We start from the raw sequence: 22,670 nt of genomic DNA, 5'->3' as shown, positions 1-22,670 counted from the left end.
AGCAACCAAAATACAAACAACATGCAATACTTTTAAACACTCAACTTCTATTATAAGCACTTCTTTTCTATGCTCCCTACCGTTCTTACTGACCTCATTCCTAAACCAAGACTTATACTAATAGAGCGTGCTCTGGTCCTGGTCCTGGCCCTGGGACCAGGCACAACATTAGCGCGCACGCACTACACCCAATTTTGGTACCGCGCGTTCAACTTATTAGTGTACATAACCATGTACTACAATGTAAATGCATATAACAAATCAAAGCGCTAAGCATCACACAGTTTAACATTAAATCCTCGTTTCCAGTATAATCATATCAACCCACATGATACATCAAAATAACTACTGAAATCGTTTTGACACAATACACATATGTACATAACAAATCTCTAGCATAACAATATTAATATTTACTAAACATAACAGTGGTTCAAGTTTGGTCAACTCACCTGTGAGAGGGCCAAGCAAAGAGTGCCGGCTTGTCTTAGCACTCCACCCTCTACAGGTCACAGGGTAATTTCCTAACCCTTTACAATACCATATCACAGACACTCATAGGGCCGTGTATCTCAGATTTAACATTGTTAAACGATGCCTTTAAAGACCCTATCCGATGAAAATACAACTTGATGTAAATTGAAAAATGAATGAATTTAGAAAACAAATGTAAAGGAGTAAATAGTATTGAAATCAAATCAAATCAAATTAAAACCTCATGTTTTGCCTCCCCCTCCAAATTACGGGTCAACAGGGGTCAAGTTTCCCGAAGCTACAGTGACGAGATAACATTTGGACGGTGGACCCAGGGACGTGATAGAGAAGCCGCTCTCCTTTGACCCTAAATACTAAGTACTAAATTTTAAATCTGGTAAGTTCTTGGTTTGATGCACTATTCCCAATACAATCCCCATAAAAGTTTTTGATTTACACTGAAATTTTGCCGATAATTTAATATTTTGTAATAAATGTAAAACTGGTGCCTGGCTTCCTTAAAGGTGAAATTCAAAGAAAATCACAAATATGTCAACTAATGTATCACTAGAAACTGGTAAGCTAACAGATGGCCATCGTACAAGTTTGAGGTCAGCTACATATCGGGTGATTTATAAAAATAAAAATACAACCACCTCCATAGCAGCTGGGATATACGAGAGATTCGCCAGAAAAATAACGATGTTTTAATGACGTCACAACAGGGACCAATACTGCCCAAGCAGACGACACCCCATAAAGAATGAACATAATTGCAAAGCTATTATTTGTCAAATTATAATGAGTTTAGTGTATATAAATGTAATGGCTTGTCAAACCGATCAAAAGGGGATATGACCCGATTCCGATAACTAAAATCTTTTGCTTGTAAATACACAGGATAGGGGTTAATTAACAATCAAAGAAACCAGACTTTCAAATTGAAAAGCCCCCGGATTGATATTTAGAACGGCATTTGTTCCCTCTTGAAACGCCGAACATACCGCGGTGTGTGCAGCTGAATATACAATGGCGTCTTATTTTGTTTACAAGCGACAGATTCCTTTATTTTTGTATCGCTGCATTTGTCATCAAAATAAAACCATGCGCGGGGTTTAGAGTAAGGCAATAGATTATACATTTAGCCTGACGGTAGTGAAGTAAGAGAAAGAACTCAAGAGAAGATGAAAACACAGGCACTGAAAATGTGTGAGATGTCATGGGACATCGTCTGCTTGTGCAAATCATGTCCCTGCTGTGATCTCACACATCTCAGCAGCGTTCGGAGAGCTATTCAGGTGCTATGCCGGGGCTGTATTTAAGCGTTTTGTAATTTATAATAATCATTACTTCGAATGTTTCCAAGCATTGAATTTTGATAACCTTGTCGAATCAAAGTTTCAACTTTGCAATAATGAAAATAAAGCTAGATTTAAAATCAATGAATATCTACTTTAAGTCCCCGCAGTGGAAGCGCGGTTCGGAGCACGGAACTTCAAAGCCAAGTGGAATGTTACACATCCCATTGTTACGCTTTAGAACTCACGAATGCGTTTGAATAAATTACAAGAGTTTCGCCTCCTTTCTTTCACCTCCCTGGTGGACCCGACCGGTTCACCCAGGCGCGTACGCAGGGGGGTTGAGTTTCTTTTATGTGTATGTCTTTTGTATGTTTTTGGCGAAAATTATTATTATTATGCCAATGGCTGACCTAAAAAACATGACCTTAGCCCCCCCCCCCCCCCCCCCCCTCCCCCACGGAACAAAATGTCAAATTTTCAAATTTCAAGACCAAAAAAAAAACAAAAAACTACCACCCTGCCCCTGCATAGTAACATTTTGTTACTACTACCATCCTACCACTATAACGAGCCGGGGATTCCCCGCATTGTATGTACGATCGGTGGGAATGAACTTCGTACCTAACATACGGCGCTGTCCTTGGTGTTATGAACTATTGTATGAGCGCAATGCAGCCCTGCCTATTTATAGGCTACACCTATTGGTTTCGTTAATCGTTATAATATTCACATGGCAGGACACTGACTGAGAAGGGTCATATCGCGGTACGTACAATAATTACGTTTATATTAATGTGCAAAGTAGGATTCATTTTTAACACCGTCTTAATATATCTTTTGTTGTTGTTATACAATTATTGTCTAAATAGAATAAGGAATATCAATTGTTGTTGCAGTCTGCAGGGATTCACTCTACCTCCATCGCAGAGATTGCTCTAGAGTCTAGGATTATTAGAAAGGTGCAGGCGGAGGGGAGGGGGAGGGGGGGGTAGATGTTTGAAACGGTTCTAGGGGAGTCGGGCTAACTCGGACCAAAGACAACTCTGCCCAACTGCAAAGACGGTCAGTTTTTGCAGGTGTAGGGCAAGATTTAGGGTTAGAGTTAGTTTTAGGTTTAGGGCTAGGGTTAGGGTTAGGGTTAGGGTAAAATGAGTTAGCCCGTATTCGTCCGGGGGTAGTTAACCTAGGGATAGTTGTCCAGGGGGTAGTTGTCCGGGGCTAGTTGTCCTGGGGGTAGTCGTCCCAAACGGTGGTTGCCCTAGGGGTTAGTTGTCCAATGAGGTAGTTGTCCTAGGGGGTAGTTGACTGGGGGTAGTCGTCCCAAACGGTGGTTGCCCTAGGGGGTAGTTGTCCAATTAGGTAGTTGTCCTAGGGGGTAGTTGACTGGGGGTGGTTATCCGGGGTGGATACCCCGGGGGTAGGTGTCACGGGACAACTACCCCCTAGGGCAACCACCGTATGGGACGACTACCCCCTAGGGCAACTAGCCCCGGAAAACTATCCCCTGGACAACTACCCCAAGGTCAACTACCCTCGGGACAACTATCCTAGGGGTCCTAGGGGGTAGTTGACTGGGGGTGGTTATCCGGAGATGGATGTCCAGGGGGGTAGGTGTCCGGATACGGTTTGAAACGACGAAATTCCACAACTGCTTGGAAACCTAGCGTGTGTATTGTAGAGACCGACTTCGGAGTGGGGTAGCCCCTTCCCCCAATAGATCCGCCTATGCATTGATAAAGGCTAGATAAAATATTCTGTATTGGATACACGCGATGGATAAGCCAGTTCATAGATACAATCTGCGCATGGGCAGGAAAAGGTCATTTGTACCAAAAGGGTAAAACTCACAGAGATGAATACTGGATATGCGCTCATGAAAGTTATGTAACATTATTCATTTATGCACCAACGGTACATTCTATGATGCGCAGGTGGAAGTATTATTTTCAAGAGGACAAACAAAAGGTATTCATGAAGCACATCTAGGACTTTGGCGGTTATTATTCTAAGATGCTCAAAGTGGAACTTCTCCATGAGTAAAAGATCTGTGGATATTTGGGGTCATTTGTATTGTCGTTGAAAACATGGAAAGTTATAAATACTTTGCTTTCAATTTCAATTTCAATTTTGAAATACCTTCAGCTGGATATATTCAGGAACCAGTAACCATGGGAACCAATGCCAAGCTAATACTTGACAGTATCTTCAGATTGGATCATGGAACTGATCTAACTCAGAAGCAACGAACCGAACTATTTAAAGCGATGACACCAATACGTCTGGTAGAAGCATTCCGAGTTACTGGATTCATTGGGCTCAGGTAAGGATACTTTAACTGACCATCTTTCCTCCATGTTGTATTACAAAACATATAGTTTCCGTCTCATATATTTTATATCCAACATTGCACTTTGGTTCATACATAATTATGCATCTTGGAATAATCAATTTAAAATAGTTTGTCTTAATACTGCATCATAATGATAAATCAAATGATTTTCATTCAAATCTTCAAGTGATCGCTGACTTCTATTTTGCATCAGATGAACTTTCTGTTTCCAAAGCGTTATGCTTGTACGAAAGTGTGATTATTTAAAATGATTATGTACTTTAACTTCTTATCAATGTTTTGTTTTGTTTAAATCGAAGATCCTGTTTCATGACCATTTGTACATTGTAAACATTCCCTGGACTACTACCCTGTATTTTAAATAAACCACGTGTTATAAAGGGGGTTGTCACACTCTTTAATTGTACAGGAGTGGGATTGCACTCTGTCAGGAATCATGTTAGAGAAACCATTCTCAAGAGAGTAATGCAAACCACTCTTTGGAGCGGATTCCACTATAACATGGAATCAGAGGCGGCTCTCCCAAGGGGGGGGGGAGACGGGGGGCACAGCGCCCCCCCCCCCCTCTTTTTCAATCACAAGAAAAGTGCCCCCTTTTTACATAGGAAAAGTGCTCCTTTAACTTGTTAAGAATTGCCCCTTTTTCATAGGAATAGTGCCCCTTTTACTTTGACAAGTGCCCCTATTAATTTGTAAAAGTGCCTCTTCCCATTTTCAACTCTAATAAGTGCCCCTTTTTTGGACACGTGCCCCCTTTCCTTCGACATGTTCCCATTTTCCTTTGCAATAAGTGTCCATTTTCCATTCTCATAAGTGCCCTTTTTAATTTCTAGTAAGTGCCCCTAATTAGGTACGAATAGTGCCTCTTTTCACTTTTGATAAGTGCCCCCTTCACCTCTGATAATTGTTCTATTTAAATCTGAGAGGTGCCTCTTTTACTTTGACAAGTGCCCCTTTTACTTTGTCAGAAGTACCCCTTCCCCTGTTAATAACTACCTCTATTTAAACTCGGATAAGCGCATTTTATATTTTCACATTTTCCCTTTTTCCTTTTTAATAAGTGCCCCTTATTTTAATGAAAAGTGACCCATTAAAAAAAGGAGCCCCTTCCCCTTCTCATAAGTGCCGCTTCTTTGATAAATGACCCTTTTCAGGTACGAGAAGTTACTCCTTTTCACTTCAGATAAGTGCCCCCTTCACCTCCAAAAATGCCCCCTTAAAATATGTCCGGTGCCCCTTTTCTTTCAACTAATTTTCGTTAATTACAAGTGCCCCTTTTTTATTCACATAAGTGCCCCTTTTCATATCTGGTCATTGGCCCTTTTCAAGTGCAATAAGTGCTTCTTTTCACCTCTGATAGCTTCCCTTTTAACAATGATACGTGCCCCTTTTCCTTTCTAATAAGGGACCTTTCCCCTTTTCATGAATGCCCCTTTTCATTTCTTATAAATGCCGCTATCAAGATCTGATTGAGGCCCCTTTTCCGTCGACAAATGCCCATTTACTATTCTCATGACTCACTTTTTTCATCCCTGGTGAGTGCCTCCTTTCAGGGGTGTAAGAAGTGCCCCATTTTCACCTCTGATATGTACTCTTTGTACTTTGGCACATGCTCCTTTTCTTTCATAATAAGTGTCCCCTTTTCCTCTCATCATTAAAGGCGTCCTAGCTAATTCCAAGCGAATAAGAGCAATTTCCCCCAAAGTTCGCTCGCACGCATTTATAGATGATAAACTTATTTTACTTAATTATCAAAGGTCTTTTCAGTCTTCTGTTATAAGAATGTGCTGATAACCCCATTAAGATTTGTTTTTTTTCCTCTTTATAAGATGTAATTTATCGCACTGCGACCTCACACCTCTTCGAAATTTTCCTCGCTCGCAGACAATTTTGTAGACAATCAAACCCAACTGCAAAGCATGATGCTTAAGCAATATCTTGTATGGTGTAAAAAGTGAAACAAATACTTAAATCATCCCTAATAATTGTAATCACAATGTAGGGGTATATACCAATACCAACAAAATTGTATATTTTCGCTTTGAGATTTCCCTTTGTAGGTGCCCTTTTTTTTTCTCCAGAAAGTGCCCTTTTTTCTTGGTGCCCCCCCCCCTCCACTTTGGAAGTCGCTCGGCCGCCCCTTCTTGTAATTGATTCAAATTCAAAACAAAGTGATATCTAATATTCGAAACTCCCGAGTTGATTTCTACTCCTCTACCTTTTAAAAGAGCATTTTCAATGAGTTATTAGTCTTGAAATATATCAATTCTGTCAAGGAAAAAAAGGAAAAGGCATCTTTTTGTATTATTTGGAAGGGGGAGGGGTGCCACATGGTCCCTCTGGAATCGACATGACCTTTCACATATCAACTGTGCATGGTGGTGTCGTGGTATGGTGGTTCATTCACTTGACTCTCAATATAAGGATTGAGGGTTCGAATCCCAGCCAGGCACCAACATCTTTTGGCAATACATTAATCTAAAATTGACACTCTTCACCCAGGTGTAAGTGGGTACCTGTTAATTGTTGGGGGTAATGATGATTGCAACGCCTTAAGGAAAAACATCACTGGTGATTATGAATCCTCCCTTGGTAATATTATTATCAAAGCTTGCCGTGGCATAGAAAATGTTGTCTATACCCCAGAGAGGATTCATATCGATGATATATGATAACGACATTGCATACTTGTACTAGTTAAAAGTTATTCAGTTTTGTTTGAATATTGTCAAATGAATCTTACACAGTATACGTTTAGCTTATAGCCCCCGCATGGCTGTTACAAACCAAAAGTATATATGCCACATCATTTATATCTAGGTCTTTCTATATATTAATCAAAGTATTGTTATCTACATTTATATTTTATTTGAAGAGACCAATATGCGGCTTTGCAAATGGACTCACTGAAGGAAACCTTTCTCCTTCTCAAAGGCAACATTAGGCTCTTAGAACAGGTATGTGTCAATACTTTAGTTTGTAATATTCATGTATACCGAACTCGCAATTATATTTTAGTTTATTATTGCAAACTTCATCTTCTTTGGTTAACATTTAATGTTATGCATAAAATAACTCTTGATTCATTGTGATCGCATGACTTTGTTAAAGTCGAGCATATAGCCATTTGTGTTTGAATGAGTTTAGTTAACATTTCTGAAATAAAAAATCTGATCACTTGCTGAAATCAATGTGTCAAATCTCCCATGTCAAATCGGCAATTCGGTCAAGATTTGTGATGCTACAACTTTCCAATTCGCCGCGTACAAATATTATTTAAATATTTTTCCCACTTTAATAAAAGGACAGACTTTTTCCTTCAAACGTAACAAATTAAGTTTCATTATTACATTGAGAAAGTGGTAAATTTGAATGATTTAAATACGATGGAGATTTTGAGTTAAAACATACATTACCGCATTTATATTTATATATTATGGTTCTAGGACACCCCCTGTTCATCCACCCCCGGATATCTACCCCAGTCAACTACCCCCTAGGACAATTACCCCCTAGGACAACTCCCCCGGACAACTACCCCCGGACGACTATCCCCCGGACTACTACCCCCAGAAAACTACCCACTTCGACAACCATCCTCTAAGACCACTACCCCCTCCCCGACAATTCTCCTAGAGGCTAGTTGTCTGGGGGTAGTTGTCCTAGGGGTAGTTGCCCTAGGGGGTAGTTGTCCTCGGGGGTAGTTGTCTGGGGGTAGTTGTCCTAGTGGTGTTGTCCTAGGAGGTAGTTAACTGGGGGTAATCATCCTAGAGGGTAGTTGCCCCGGGGTAGTCGTCCTAGAGGGTAGTTGTCCTAGGGGGGTGGTTACCCTAGGGATGGTTATCTGGATGGTGGTTGTCAAGGGGTTAGGTGTCCTAGAACATATATATATATATATATATATATACTGCACTATATAGTAGGGTTATCACACTGCCTGTGCACACAGTCTGCTCCACGCACACACACACACACACACACGCACACACACACACACACACACACAACAGCAGTCAGTTGGTAGAAATAGCCATTTTCGTAAATTTATTTCAAAAATACTGAACAATAATTTTAAAATTTTTATTTCACATATCTTTCAAGCATACCTTTAACTACAATTCTGTGTAGTTTCATTTTCATAGGCATGTGGGAAATATATTAAATTATTAATTAGAATATTGTCTTTTCAGCCATGTGTGACATGGCCCGCTGATCGCCTGTTGACTGTTATTCTGCGAGGTGAAAATGCACCTCAATATATAAAACTCCCCTACAAAAATGCAATATCCTCATGTGTTTCACTCATTGAATCAATTTGTTGTTGAATGGTTTCTCGGAAAATCGTCATAAATCCTCAAATCTGACATTATTTAAAAAGAAAACTATACTGTGATGTAGCTGAAAATCTGCAAATTCTTATCATTTGATCGTTTTTTCTGAATAATTTGTGACACATATGAGGAAAAAAGCTGTAACGGTGATCCAAGTAATTTCTATCGCCATATTTTATTGGCATTGCAAAAATATTTGGAATTTAATGTTAATATTTGGTGTAAATATGATATATAAATGTATGATTTATAAAATGCCACAAAATGAACAGTTTGACTTTCCTATTTCGTCGAAATCTTGAATTTTCAGGAGAGCGAAAAAACCTTTCCTGTCTCAACAGATTTAGTGCTGTGACACCGTCTTTTGTGTGTAATTTGTGAGAAAAAAACCGAGACAGGAAGCGTTCCGTGGATTTATCAGGTGGTGTCGTAGGCCATTAGGTACAAATTATGCAACAAAAAATCAAAATCTAAAAAAATTGAGGTTTTGTCACCCACCAACGATATATATAATTAGCTGAAATGACCTAATTTGCATATTTGATGAATATCCATAATTTCCTTTTCTTCAAAAAAATAAATATTTCCATACCTGTGTGATATACATAGGTTTCATTGATGTATCATGTTCGGTTATGATTCGATTACATATGCGCATATTAATTAGGCGGACTTAGTTATTTTCACAACTTTTTCATATCTGCAGATTCGCAAAAATGGCAAAAATTACTTATTTTGTTTGCTTCTGTTTTCAAAACGGTAATAGATATATGAATTTTCTTTTTTGTAGTTTTTACCACAAAGATGATATTTTAGTGTCTGATAATTTAATTTATTATTTGTGTCCGAGTTATCAACTTTGTCGAATTTTGCCGTTTTTGCCAATTTGACCATTTCTGGCAGGTTTTTCGGTAATTTTGCGATATCAAAAAAATTGTATAAAATCACAACGCATTGACCGATTTCAATTCTGCTTCTTTTTTTGTTGAAGCTTTCATAAAGCTTGATCATTTGCAATCATCAAATAAAATGTGTTTGTTGTACTTATTTTTGGTGTGCTATACCTATATACAGTGCGTCTCAGAAAAAAACGAAACCGAGAATCATCGATGTTTTATCAATCATAATTAATAAATGACAAATATATGGAAAGCTTAGATCCTCCTCTTTAATTTGATGTAACTCATATGATGCATATTTCACGCATGAGTGATTAAAAGCAATTTGAAGAGAGGAAAACAAAAAGTCATTTGGCGGGCGGTATCTGAATTTTAAAGGGAAAATCTCATTTCTAGAAAGTTCAATTTCTGCCCTTCCATATGACATCTCAATTAGGAAAAATGAGCAAGGAATAACAAAGTTCAGTTTGTTTAAAGTAATGCTTGCATTTCCATAATTTGATCAAACGGGTTCGTTTTCACTGGCTTCTTGCCGTTGCAACGAATGGAGTTGACAAAAGACTTAACTCCGTTTCGTTGACGATCAGCCATGCACAAAGAAGACGAAAGACCTGATGCATGGCTGATCTTCAACAAAACGGAGTTAAGTCTTTTGTCAACTATGTTTGTTGCTACAGCAATCCCCCCCCCCCCCCCCTCCACTGAGCGAATTTTCGGCCAGCGTGATTTTCAAATTTTCGGGAGCAAAAATCTCATTCTCACTATTCGTTTGGCTCATGTTGAATGCAGGTAGCAGGAGCTATCTACGAGCACATGAGGAGGGGAATGCAGGTAGCAGCAGCTTTCTTCGAGCACATGAGAAGGGGAATGCGTTCAGAATTATGCGATGATGAAATCGAACCCGATCTTCTCCTAGTAGTTCCGATCCTACTCGAGTGTCCAGCCTTCGACAGACCGGATGAAGAGTGGGGTGGTCGTATCATCAAAGAAATGGCAGTAATCTTGACCTTGATGTATCAAACTTCGAAGAGAAACATCGCTGTGCTTGGTAATGACAAATCAAAAGTGGCTTGAAGCATAATGTTCACTTATATAGTAAGGCAAGCCCCTCCCCCTCCCCCCTTCCCCGCACTCAGTGTTATTTAGGGTACGCATATACATGTTCCCTCCCTTTGAAAGGACCCCTATTTCCGGTGTCTAAAGTCAATACGGAATTATTACGTACAATTACGAATATTTAGTCCTTATATTAGGGGTCTACTATTTCCATTTATCCAATTACTGCAGGTTAAAATACATTTCTCAATCGTGAATTTAAAGAAACTCAAAATAAATTGACTACAATAGTTGTGTTTGGACTGATTTAAAGCTTATCTGCCGTAGTTTACAGGAAGGATTAGACTGCCCTGCAAGGTCACTGGACAGGTGGTTATCTCATCAACTCAGCTCTCAGTTAACATAAGAAAAAGAGGATCATGGGGGACAAACGGTCACCGATTAGGCATTGTTTGTTATATAGAGGGCGCAAGTAGCTACAAGTAGTGCAGTGGGCCTTTAAAGCACAGAATGAGTCTTGATAACAGAGACCAGGACCTTTAGACAAACTGTTTTAATTTCGCGTGCAAAAATTTACGGGAAAATGAATTTCTCAGTCGTAAATTTATAAAATTGACTTCAAGTGGTTGATTTTAGACTGATTTGAAGCATAGAATGAGTCTTGAATAATTAGATCATTGGACCATTCGATTAATATTTTATTTTCCCTTGACAGAACGTTGGTGGGATAAGGATTCTGATCTTTTAGCCAGAGTGATCAAGGTCTTCGTACAGGCATTCAGGAATGAGCTGAAGTTTTATCTGGACAATAATGCGTCGAAACCACCTGATAATTACCCATACTTTGAGATATTGAGACTGGTTCGTATGTTTGGGAAACGGAAATGATTTAATTTTCAATTAATAACTGTTAATGGTTGTTCTGTCTATTTTACTTCATGTTTGTTTTCATGCGACGCGTTGTCGTAATTTGAATATTTATAGGTGTGAAATGCACTATGATGTAGAAATAACAGATCGTAACAAAGTAGCAACGTGATAATCTGAGGCAAACTGTTGGGAATAGGTTGAACATTTTATCTTTTAACTCTTCTGGTAAGCAACCTTTACTGTTACCCTCTTGAGGTTTATTGTGCAAAATATAGCACTCATTATGGAGTCTCTATTAGTAAAATTAAAGAGAAATCCTACCCTTGTAATTAGTTCATTTGTATATAAGAAGAATGATAAAGAAATTATGAATGTTTGAAATATGAAATCATTCAGTCTATGCGTATCTTCAATCGGCAGTTTAGTCAGTGGATTATGACGTTGTGACGGATAACTCTTCCGTTTGTCATGTACAAACATATAAATAATCTCAGTTTTTTTTTCCTTGGTGTCTTCTTCCTTGGGACACTACTCAAAATATATTATGGATAGCATATTATTGTAAGTCCTCTAATGATGATAAACCCTCCTGAATCATACATTTTTGAAAACGTAACATTTTAGTCATGTTGTGTGATTGAACAAAAGGGAAAGTTATCCGCCTCTACATCCTCGAGACATTACCGATTTAGCCAATTTAAAGAGCGAATGCCTGTAGTGATTGCAATTTTTTTTTTTTTTTAATTTTACTCATTTTGTGTCCGATTTCATTCAAACTTTCACCAGTCTATACTTTTCCGACTTGTCTACTTTCCTCGAGAGTACTTTGATATGAAGGTAGGATTTCCCTTTAATTACGATTCTATGGAACTGCTCAATGCAAAATTGTCTCACTATAATGATGTAATGAGATTGAAAGACGTTTATGGATCATTTCACATACAGATCAATGAATCGCCTGGGTGCAAGGTCCGAGCGAATCAGTTTTACATCCTTCAATCAGGAGATAAAGAAACAAACAGGAAGATCGCGAATAATCTTCTTGAGTATCATCAACAGCAATTGCAACCCCATCTCCCGGTATTTATTTAGTCATCTTATGCTTCATATTTTCTTGAGAACATTACACTACACTACAAAAAAAAACAATCATGAAATTATGCAGTAGGCTTACGGTTGCATCATGTGAGAGATGGGGGTGATATAATTATATTATCGACAATGTATCAAATCTGTATCAAGATTACTTGAACATTAATCACTCATTCTAGATTATTCTAAAGAAACATAATTATGATGATTTTTAACCAAAAACAGGTTAACTCAAAGCCGGGGGTAGGGGTGGAATCCTCTTATCTCATCCTTGGATTTGAGATTATATTGACTACCGCCATCGAGTTTTCTCTTCTCGTCCGCTTATGTAATTGAAAATATTTTTCCTTTTTTCCCCCTCTCCCCCCCCCCCCCCCTTCGTTTATTCAGGGTCCCCTTCCATTAGGTGACCTGCTTTTTCTACTGGATGTACCTCTGAAGTGGAAGATGCTGTGTATTGACTTTGAAGATGCATGTAAGGTATGTTTAAAGTTCTATTCATAGACATGGTGAGGTCATGGAAGCAGCAAAAAAAAAATCTTCTCGATTTCTCGATAAATGAAAATTAGATGTGAATTTAAAGAAATTTCATACAATGGTCACTATCCATATTATTCTACTTTTCATAACCATAACTAATTTATTCAAAATGTCTTTATGAAAATGTGAGTAAAAGAGGAATTGGCAATTTCAGTTTTAATTTTATTTCTTGATCTGAAGGAACAAAAATGAAACCTGTCGTAGTGAAGAAGTGAACTCTCAATGATTTGTATTTAAAAAATATATATATATATAAAGGCGTGGTTAAGAATGTCACTTATACATGTAGTAAGTAATAAATATTTGTTTAATCAAAACAAAACCAGAATGTATCTAAAACTTTCTCTTTGTGAATTAGTTTTCATTAATTCTTACTTTGTGGATAAATAACCCAAAATGAACTTACACGACTTAAAAATGTCGTTTTAGTCCATCTGATATTCAGATAACCCAAATTATATTTGTTCTATATCTTTCTGTGTATTTGCTTTCATTTTCTCTTTTTTGCGTGTGTGTTGAGACATTATTATAGTCTTACCAAATCGCTTATCTTTCTTACTTGAGTGATTGGACTTGCCAATAGTTGTTTGCATTATAAAACACGTTACGGAATACTGGCAAAAAAAAATAACAAAAAAATTAAACTGTATTTTAGAAAAAAATGTATTTCAGCAAAACTGAGAAATATCAGCCTAAAGAGGGAGTTTTAAATAAAAAGATTTTCTGACCGACCGACCCATGTTTTTGGCACCTAAAGGGCAATACAACATCTTTTTTGTGAGGCCTTATCATTATGACCATCGATGGTTGCATGCATGGAAGGCTTATTTCGTTTCAAATAATTTTTTTTTACCCATGAACCCCTCTCTAGCGCCATTTGGAGGAAGCTTTTCGGAATCTGACAATGAACCCAGCTGCATTAAACCTGAGAGTAGCACAGCTTCAATTCGAAATCGACAACGACAAAGAGAAAGTTGTTGAATCGGCGATCTCGGAGGTTAAAGGTAAAGATGAAACGTCTCTCTTGCTCCCGTTGGCGGTCCATTTCAAGGATAACGAATCTTGGGGTGTAGATGCTGGTGGCCCCATGAAGGTAAATCTGAACACCCTTTCACGAGATCTCAACTACTATCGAAAAATCAACCGAAGGCACTTTTAATCGTTTTGCGTGTCACCTATCGAACCGTGTAAAAAGGACAATGACGTATTGTGTCATCTGAAAATTATTGATATCGGACATACAATAAGGTATTTAAAGAGAAGGTTGAGTTCTGGGAAGAGGTGAACAAACATTTGTGAGCGTTATCATTCTTATTATGCAAATGTGGAAGAACATCAGATAAACCATGTTCCCTAAAAAACATGGCTCTTCAAATGCATTCATGTTATAAATATGGCATGTAACTTCGTACAAATCGGGACGGATTTTTAGGTCACGTGCTCGCGTAGTCCCATAACTATACATCTTTCTGTGTACAGTGCTTGTAACTTTACCAAGACTTTGCCAAATTTCTTATCATTTTGATGATTCCAAAACATTGCTATACACACAAATACTTATATGCTAGATGATCAACCTCTTCTGATCCATTCCACACCGTTTTTTCACAATGCAATCGTATGAACACAACTCAACTTTATCTTTAGGCTGCACTTGAGTTGATTTTCGAAAATAGTGTTGCGGTCGTGTGAACATAACTTTATCTAGAACATGCAGACATGCTTAATTTCAAAGACGTAGGCCAACATTTATTCTGCGATGTCGTCTGAACAAAACGAAATATTTTAGTTGCTGTGACTTTAGGCTTTGGAGAAGGAAACAACACTGAAAATGCCTTAATTTATTGTTCATTAATCTGGATAATATTATAAAATATGATGGTCAAGTCGCTTTGTAACCGGTTTCCTCGGATTTAATAAGGCTAAACGAGACTTAATACAACTTCTACCGAAACCCTCGTTGTACTTTCAAATTAGTTATACTGTACGTGTGTTATTTTGATTTTTCTATATAAAATTCGAGATGAAGAACCTAAATTAACATTAAGATATTTCAATTTTAATATTGCAATCTTTACTGGACCGTAATTTTTAAATTTAAGAAAACTAGTTTTAATTAATTGCTGTTTCCGATTTCGGATACTTTGGGATTGTTTAGATATTATGTTTAAATGTGTATTTTCCTTTTCATTTCTCTTAAAGGAATTCTTTTCCCGACTGTTCGAAGAGCTGTTCAATGTTGAGAAGCATTCCATCTTCAAGAAACTCAAGGATTCTCCTTCGTGTACGACATTGTGGTTTAACAAGGTTATTATTGAAATTAAATGTTCATCTCGGGAGTTGAGTACCCATTATTACTAATCTCAATATGTAAGTTGATTGTAGCTATTACTGGCATCAACATGCCGGAGGCAGGGAAACACGAAATCATTTGCCTGTCCTTTTATCTTTAAAATACGTGTTCTGTATAGAAACCTCCACATGTACATTAAACAATTTGCTTGATTTAATCTACAATTCCAACGCTATATAAGTACCTATTTTGAACCCCCTCCCCCCCCCCCCCCCCCCCATTTTTTTTTTGAAAGCCCTCCTTGCTTATCCCCCACATTTACTTCTGGGAACCTGTCGAAACCGTCGTCCGTTTATGAACATATTGGTTTTCTAATCTGATTACTCGACCATGAGTAATCAGGACCTGTGGCCCAGTGTTCAGTGAGTGGGTTCGATACTCAAGCAGGCAAGCTAGTGTCCTAACGGGATCAATATATTGACTTTATAACCAGAAATGTATAAACTATATACATTGCATTACCATGAGAACAGACCAACAATTTGCACACCCCCATATACATAATGTTTGTTGGCCAAGGAAAAGCATACCAAATCAATCTGTATTTCGTGCAGGAATATTTGTACTGATCAAAACACCTGGCAATCGAAATTTGTATTTTTCTGTATTTAAAATGTATCATATAGGACGATAAGGACCTGGACAAATTGCGATCAGTTGGCAAGCTGTTTGCTCTGATGTTCTACAATAAGGTCATCGTCACAATGCCGTTTCCACTTCTTTTCTACAAGAAACTGCTTGAAACTAGGTAATAATAATAATAATAATAATAATCATAATAATAATAATAATAATAATAATAATAATAATAATATTAATAATAATAATAATATATTAATAATAATAGCCTAATAGTCCACTCCAAATTTCATTAAACCGAAACGGAAATTCTGTTAGCCCAATTGATCGTGAGCCCGGCAGCCACTGAGCAGCGCCAGATCAACGTTGCTCTTTCCCTTCCCTATATACACCCAATTAACAATTGTTAGTTTAATCGAAGGAAAGCAAGTAAGTTATGTGTGTCTAATATTTTGGGGCAAGGGGTATAAAGTCCCTCATTCTTTTGCCAATTTTGTTGCCAATTTGTTTGATTTTCATTTGCATTCCTGCATTGGAGAGCTCATTGTTACATTTTCTGAAAAATGTAAACATTTCAATATGATTGTAATTCTCTGCGAACTAACACGAGATCGAGCTTGGCCGGACTTGTTTCCCAAGATTTCCGTACGCGTTTTGCCGAGTTTGTTTGAGAGATAGCTCGTTGTCAAACTCCACAAGCTCTTAAAAAGAACACACCAAAGAATGACTTCATGTATGTCAATAAATTGATCTGGAATACATTGAATGGAAGAGCTCTAGCTAATGAATAGAGAAAGGGAGAGAGAGGTGGAAGAGGAAGAGAGGAAGAGGGAGAGAGAGAGAGAGAGAGAGAGAAAAAGAGAGAAAGAGAAAAAGAAAAAAAAAGAGGGGAGCGCGCGCGCAAGAGAGAGAGAGAGAGAATAGAAAGAGAGATAGAGAGAAAGAGGAAGAGGGTAGAGATAGATAGAGAGAGAAATAGAGAAAGAGAAAGAGAGAGACAGAGAGAGAGAAAGAGAGAGAAATAGAGAAAGAGAAAGAGAGAGACAGAGAGAGAGGAAGAGAGAGAAAGGGAGAAAGAGAAAATGTATATATATATATATATATATATATATATATATAGAGGAGAGAGAGAAAGAGAATAGAAAGAGAGATAGAGAAAAAGAGGAAGAGGGTAGAGATAGATAGAGAGAGAAATAGAGAGAGAGAGAGAGAGAGAGAGAGAGAAAGAGAGAGAAAGGGAGGGAGAGAAAATGTATAGAGAGAGAGAGAGGGAGAGAAGAGAGAGTAGTATATCTCATTTACATTTTAAATCATATTTGAGGATGTATTGCTGATTACAATACAGTAAACAATTAAATTATTCGTACCTCTTTCAAATTTGATATTTTTGTTTTGTTTTTCGTATCTCAAGAATGAAAGGTGAACAGATTGAATTAGGGTATTTTTTGGATACTTTTTAAGGTAAGAAACATAAATTGGGACAAATCAAATTTTTACTTAAAGCCACACTGTCCTACTTGCAGCTACTTGCTCCCTCTATATAGAAAACAATGCCTAATCGGTGACCATTGATGCCCCATGATCCTCTTTTTCTTATGTTAATTGAGAGCTGAGTTGATGAGATAACCACCAGTCTAGTGACCGTGCATGGTGGTCTAATCCCTCATATAAACTAGTACAGATAAGCTTTAAACAATTACAAAACTTGGTAAGGGTATGAACAATTTAGTTATCAACTGTAGCTTATTACAACAGGTGACTAGAGAAATAATACGACTCGTATCTTAAAGGGACCGTATCGGCAGTTTCCATGTGCAGAAGGCCATATTTCGCTGACACCAGACTTGGTGGATATACCATTAATGGGAGTACAAATCTGCACACAGCAAAACCGTTGGCCAGTCAAGAATTCTCCCCTAATCTCTCGGATAATACTCGAGAGTTTTCGGGTAATGGGGGAAAGCAAAGCATTACATAAGGTCTAATGGTCATAAAACACAAGGCTAACCCGGGTGATTGACAACACCTGTTTTGGGGTAAACACCCGAACGGTGTCGAATTCTCCATGAGAGGTGACTACTGAGTGTCTTTAACAATATTCAGCCAATCCCAGCCTGGCCAGTCCAGTTTCAAAGATCTGGAACTACTTGATCCCGGGATGGCGAAGAGCATGGAAACATTGCTAGAGGCGAGTGACGATGAGCTTTCCGACTACAGATTTACAGTGGATGGACCTGTGAACGAACCGGACATCGAACTCAAACCAGGAGGCAGAGACGAGGTCGTGACCACAGCAAATGTGTAAGTGTATCATGACCCGTCAGAAAGATTTATACCGTTGAAATGTGTTTATAAGCTTCTATATTAGACATTTTGGTCGCGGAAGTATTAATAAAAAAATTCTGCTTTTACATAGCGCTGAATACATCGATGATGTCTCTAAGTGCTTTACAGATATATTATTACCCCGGTCATCTGATTCAGGCTTGCCCGCACACAATGTATGAACATTATTTTTTTCTCCATTCCCTGGGGAACATTCTAGCCAGGCGTCATTTTAAGCGCACACTTGCTCATGTAACCGCATTAACTTTCGTATCCTACCGGGTACCCATTTAAAACCTAGGTGGAGAGTGGCAAATGTAGATTAACATCTTGCCAAAGGAAATTAGTGCCGCGGCAGGACTAGAACCCCGTACCTTGAGATCTGCAGTCGGATGACTTATCCACTAGACCACAACACGTCTACATTAGTTGATTGTGGATCAATTTGTCTCAGAATGTTATTTTATAAAACATCCCTTATTATTGTTTATGAAATTTTCTACATTAAGTAGAATTATTAGAATATACATTTTATACTGACGCAAAATATAATTTCAAAACAAACGTTACATAGCATTTGGAGTTTATAGTTTTAAGTTGTAAGTTAAAAAGTCTCTTTCTTGTAATTAAGCACTAAACTACAAGAGGCGCAATAGCTCAGTTGGTCGAGCAGTGGTCCCGTAATCCGGTGACCCGGGTTCGAAACCAAGTCGATGCGCTAGTGCCCTTTGGTAAGGCATTAATCCTCATTACCAGGTCCCTCGGAGAGTACCTAAAGCCGTCGGCCGTCTGGTTGCCTACTAACAGGCATTTATGCTTTCTTAGCAGCCAGGTAAAATAACCACCACCACAAAATGTCTAAACCCCCTTTATTAATTATGGTATCCTGAGAAATAATTTTGAACAATAAGAGAGATGTTTAATAAAGGCCGTGTTTTCTTTACTCCCGTTTTCAACCGAACCCTAAAATGAATCCTTAAGTCTTGTTGGCTTTCAATGAAAATATTCCTTTTATTTTATGAATCCCAGTCGAGAGTACATTGATCTTTACGCCAAGCACTACACAGCATCCTCCCAGTTCGATGTATTCAGTGAGAGTTTTCGGAGCATGTTCGGTCGTTTCCGTCTTCACCAACGTTTCGCACCACAAGAGCTGATGTCATTATTCCAAGGAAGGGAATATGATTGGAAGGCCTTTCAAAAAGTGAGCTCCTCTTCTTCAACATTTTTTTTTCTTTCTAATCTCTCATCAACGCACTAAAAAAAAAGTCGAAAATTAATCTTTTTCGGACAACATGGATGCAGAAAATGGATGTACAAAAAATCTTTATTTTTATTTCTTGAATAATGCAAAGTTGTTAAGTGCTTTTTAGATTTAATAGAAGATAAAACAAAGATAATACAAATTGTATACTTGAAATTTGTTTCTTGAGAACTAAATTTGAAATTGTGTTTCATTTTTTTAGTGGCACAGAACAATTATCTTTTCTTAGGTGTTATTATTGTTGCCCGTTGTTTGTTGTTATTTTTTTAATTTGCTCTTCTCTGCACAGAGCTTTGGTTATGACATTGACGAAGCTGTTCATGGACCGACTGGAGATACCGGTTATAAGAAAGGCGATCGCGTGGTCAAGATGTTTTGGTCAGTGTTCCATAATGATCTCACTGAGGATGATAAAAGAGACTTCCTGAGTAAGTCAACTCTCCACTGGTGATCGTTGACCGACAAATGCCTAAATGTATATAAATAGACGTGCCTATAGCATAGTACTGTTTACAAAATTGATAATATCAAGAAGATCCGTTATTTCAGCGTTTTTGTTAATCCCTTTTAAAGCCCCACTGTTACTACTTGAAGCTACTTGCTCCTTCTATATAGCAAACAATGGCCAAGCGGTGTCCGTTGGTCCCCCAAGATCCTCTTTTTCTTATGTTTATTGAGAGCTGAGATAGCCACCTGTTAGTGACCACTCTAGGTGTTCTAATCCCTCCTGGTCAAACTAGTACAGACGGGCTTTAAAACATCCTGTTTTGACAGTGCTACTATCAAGACAACGATAGTGTCACTGAGACAAGATAATAGTAATCTAGCCATTTCTCTCGCTCCGTTTTTAGGGCACAATGCTTTCATGATCGATCCACTATACCTTTGATTATTTCGGATGGCACTCGTTTTTACGAAAGTCATGATTCCGAAAGTTTGAAATTCAGAAAAAAACATTTTTCCCATACCAGGTGGAGTCATAATTCCGAAAATGAAGAAGGGTTCTTTTCACGAAAATTCGTAATTTTGTACAAATCATGCAGGGTTCTATGTAATTTTCGGAATTAGAAACATTCAGAATCATGGAAATTATGAGCCCTATTTCAATTTCCGAAATATGAACCTTCCGAATTTTGAACCTTTTTTTGTTTTCAATGATATTTTATTTTCTAGAAATGACTAGATTACTATCATCTTGTCTCAGTGACACTATCGTTGTCTTGAACGTAGCACCCTGTTAAAACAGGATGTTTTAAAGCCCGTCTGTACTAGTTTGACCGGGGGGATTAGAATACCTTCAGATTTTCTTATTTAACCGAGAGAGGGCGGTAGGCAGTTACAAGATTTAAACAAGTCATTCAACGGTTTCTGCCCCGAAACTTATTGATTTGACATTTGACATCTTAGTATCCAACACACATTTTATGATGATAAATTACCAGTTTTGTGGTCACTACGTTTCCATTACCAGTACTCTACTTTAAGAAAAATGGATACCGATTATTCATCTTCGATGCAAATTGTTTTCAGGAATCTTGACGGGTGCAGACCATGTCCCCATTGGTGGTTTCCAGGAGATTAGTCCTAAGATGTGGCCTATGGGAGGAGACGGAGATTGTAGGGGGAACCCCCCGAAGGATATGTGCCCTGAAGTGAATACTTGTCACGATTACGTCGTGCTTCATCTCCCGATGTACAGCAAAAGAGAGCATCTCAAAGAACGACTCATGAAGCTAATAGAGATGAAAGGGCATGGATTTTATAAAGAACGTGGTCTAGCACTTCGATAAATGCAGTTTTGTACAAAATGAGACTTTCTATTATTTAGAACCTTCAGTCGATTTTTGTTTTCAAAATACATTCTAATAACTATTCCTTCAAGTACATGTTCTGAGGTTGAGGAAATGGTAGTTTTTAAAAAGGTTAAAGGGCAAGTCCACTCTAAAAATAACTTACTTTCAATATAGAAGCAGAAAAATTAGACTAACCAGTCAAAAAAAGTTTGAGCAAAATCGGAAAATTGATAAGAAAGTTATGAATTTCTAATGACATGAAAAACTTTGAAAATCACAAGACAAAGGGGCAACTCATTAATGATTCTGTGACGTCATTGCCTCACTATCCACTAATTGTTATCGTTATATTGATAACATAAATTTCACATCCCCCCCCCAAGAATCTTATTTCCTCACACCAGCATTCAAGTTATATTGATAGTAATATGTTTTTGTGTAGATGCACTAATATAGAGGGTTTTTTTCAGTTAAATCATGAAAAATTCGGATTTTGATAAAGTATTTATATAAAAATCAATAATTATGATTATATAATATTCAGAAAATAGTATCAATTCTTCAAGTTCATAAAATATTTTGTGAAATGTCATGCACGCAATATGATACATAATCAGCATGTACCTGCATCCGCATGATTGGTTGACTACCTGCATGTATAGTTAAAATTACTTGGAGAAAATATCATGGGGATGATAATTACAAAGGATGTGTGTGTATTACACATTATCAGAAACTCCAGCTGCCCATTGCTCTGTTTCACCTGTTTTTCTGCATCTATTAAAAGCACCTTTTTTTTTAGTGGACTTATCCTTTAAAGGAGTCACCCCAAGAAACAAAAGTGTTTTGAATTGATGCAAAATTCATATCATTGCGAAGGGAAAGCCTTACTGATCAAATACAACAACTTCCCTCTTCAAAATATGTTTGGGGCCCGCAGTAATCAGCTCTCAAAAATGTTAGTTTTGAGATCCAGATTTTCTGCCTTCAGCGGTGCTTTGTAGAGCGTCAATATTTGTGACGTCACATACGGGACACGGCTGGCTAGCTGCATACTGCTACACGGCACTGAGCTGTTCGTCCAGTGTGTGACGTCACAATTCAGAGCTCGCTACGCTTGTGTGTTTGACTTACGTTCAGGGGCGTTCGGGGGTCTAAGGAGGGTCTTGGGAAATTGCATTTTACGCCTTTCCATGATATCTATATGATTTCTCAGCAAATTGTTCGTGTTTTTCAAGAGAAAATCTTTCCATCCATATGTAATTTTTTATAATTATGAGTTGTTAGTGAATTTTCTTTGTGTAGCTCCTTTAAGTTTTGTTATTAGTTTCCTCAATCATCGTTGAGTGCGCTTCGGTATACCACAACGTAAATAATGTAACGATGTCAAAACAAAACGCGAGTATGAGGATGATATTAAGGATAAGAAAAAGATAAAGACAA

General features: G+C 37.8%; 2 protein-coding genes across 2 annotated transcripts; both read left to right on the top strand.

Annotated features, from left to right (window-relative positions):
- Window positions 1-3,943: 3,943 nt before the first annotated feature.
- On the top strand, window positions 3,944-11,299 carry LOC115923176. The gene is made up of 4 exons (XM_030983502.1): window positions 3,944-4,095; window positions 7,001-7,082; window positions 10,145-10,403; window positions 11,127-11,299. Exons 1-4 carry the CDS (start codon window positions 3,944-3,946, stop codon window positions 11,297-11,299), a joined length of 666 nt encoding a protein of 221 aa, XP_030839362.1.
- Window positions 11,300-13,790: 2,491 nt separating this feature from the next.
- On the top strand, window positions 13,791-21,224 carry LOC105445756 (ubiquitin-protein ligase E3A-like). Its single transcript, XM_030983501.1, has 6 exons — window positions 13,791-14,006; window positions 15,116-15,220; window positions 15,893-16,014; window positions 17,949-18,146; window positions 19,200-19,378; window positions 20,965-21,224. Exons 1-6 carry the CDS (start codon window positions 13,818-13,820, stop codon window positions 21,222-21,224), a joined length of 1,053 nt encoding a protein of 350 aa, XP_030839361.1. The 5' UTR covers window positions 13,791-13,817.
- Window positions 21,225-22,670: the final 1,446 nt, after the last annotated feature.

This window comes from Strongylocentrotus purpuratus, unplaced genomic scaffold (genome assembly GCF_000002235.5).
Source record: "Strongylocentrotus purpuratus isolate Spur 01 unplaced genomic scaffold, Spur_5.0 spur5_scaffold_13, whole genome shotgun sequence".
Classification (NCBI taxonomy): Eukaryota; Metazoa; Echinodermata; class Echinoidea; order Camarodonta; family Strongylocentrotidae; genus Strongylocentrotus; species Strongylocentrotus purpuratus.
The sequence above is the reverse complement of the archived record's forward strand: the minus strand, read 5'-3'. Positions and strand labels throughout refer to the sequence as shown.

Excerpts from the sequence above, each read along its gene's own strand:
- LOC115923176 (XM_030983502.1), top strand. The coding sequence starts at position 3,944 with ATGGGAACCAATGCCAAGCTAATACTTGACAGTATCTTCAGATTGGAT. Across the intron at positions 4,096-7,000 it reads ACTGGATTCATTGGGCTCAG|AGACCAATATGCGGCTTTGC; the intron begins GTAAGGATACTT and ends TTTTATTTGAAG. Across the intron at positions 10,404-11,126 it reads GAGAAACATCGCTGTGCTTG|AACGTTGGTGGGATAAGGAT; the intron begins GTAATGACAAAT and ends TTCCCTTGACAG.
- LOC105445756 (XM_030983501.1), top strand. The coding sequence starts at position 13,818 with ATGAACCCAGCTGCATTAAACCTGAGAGTAGCACAGCTTCAATTCGAA. Across the intron at positions 16,015-17,948 it reads AAGAAACTGCTTGAAACTAG|CCAATCCCAGCCTGGCCAGT; the intron begins GTAATAATAATA and ends AACAATATTCAG. Across the intron at positions 19,379-20,964 it reads GAAGGCCTTTCAAAAAGTGA|GAATCTTGACGGGTGCAGAC; the intron begins GCTCCTCTTCTT and ends AATTGTTTTCAG.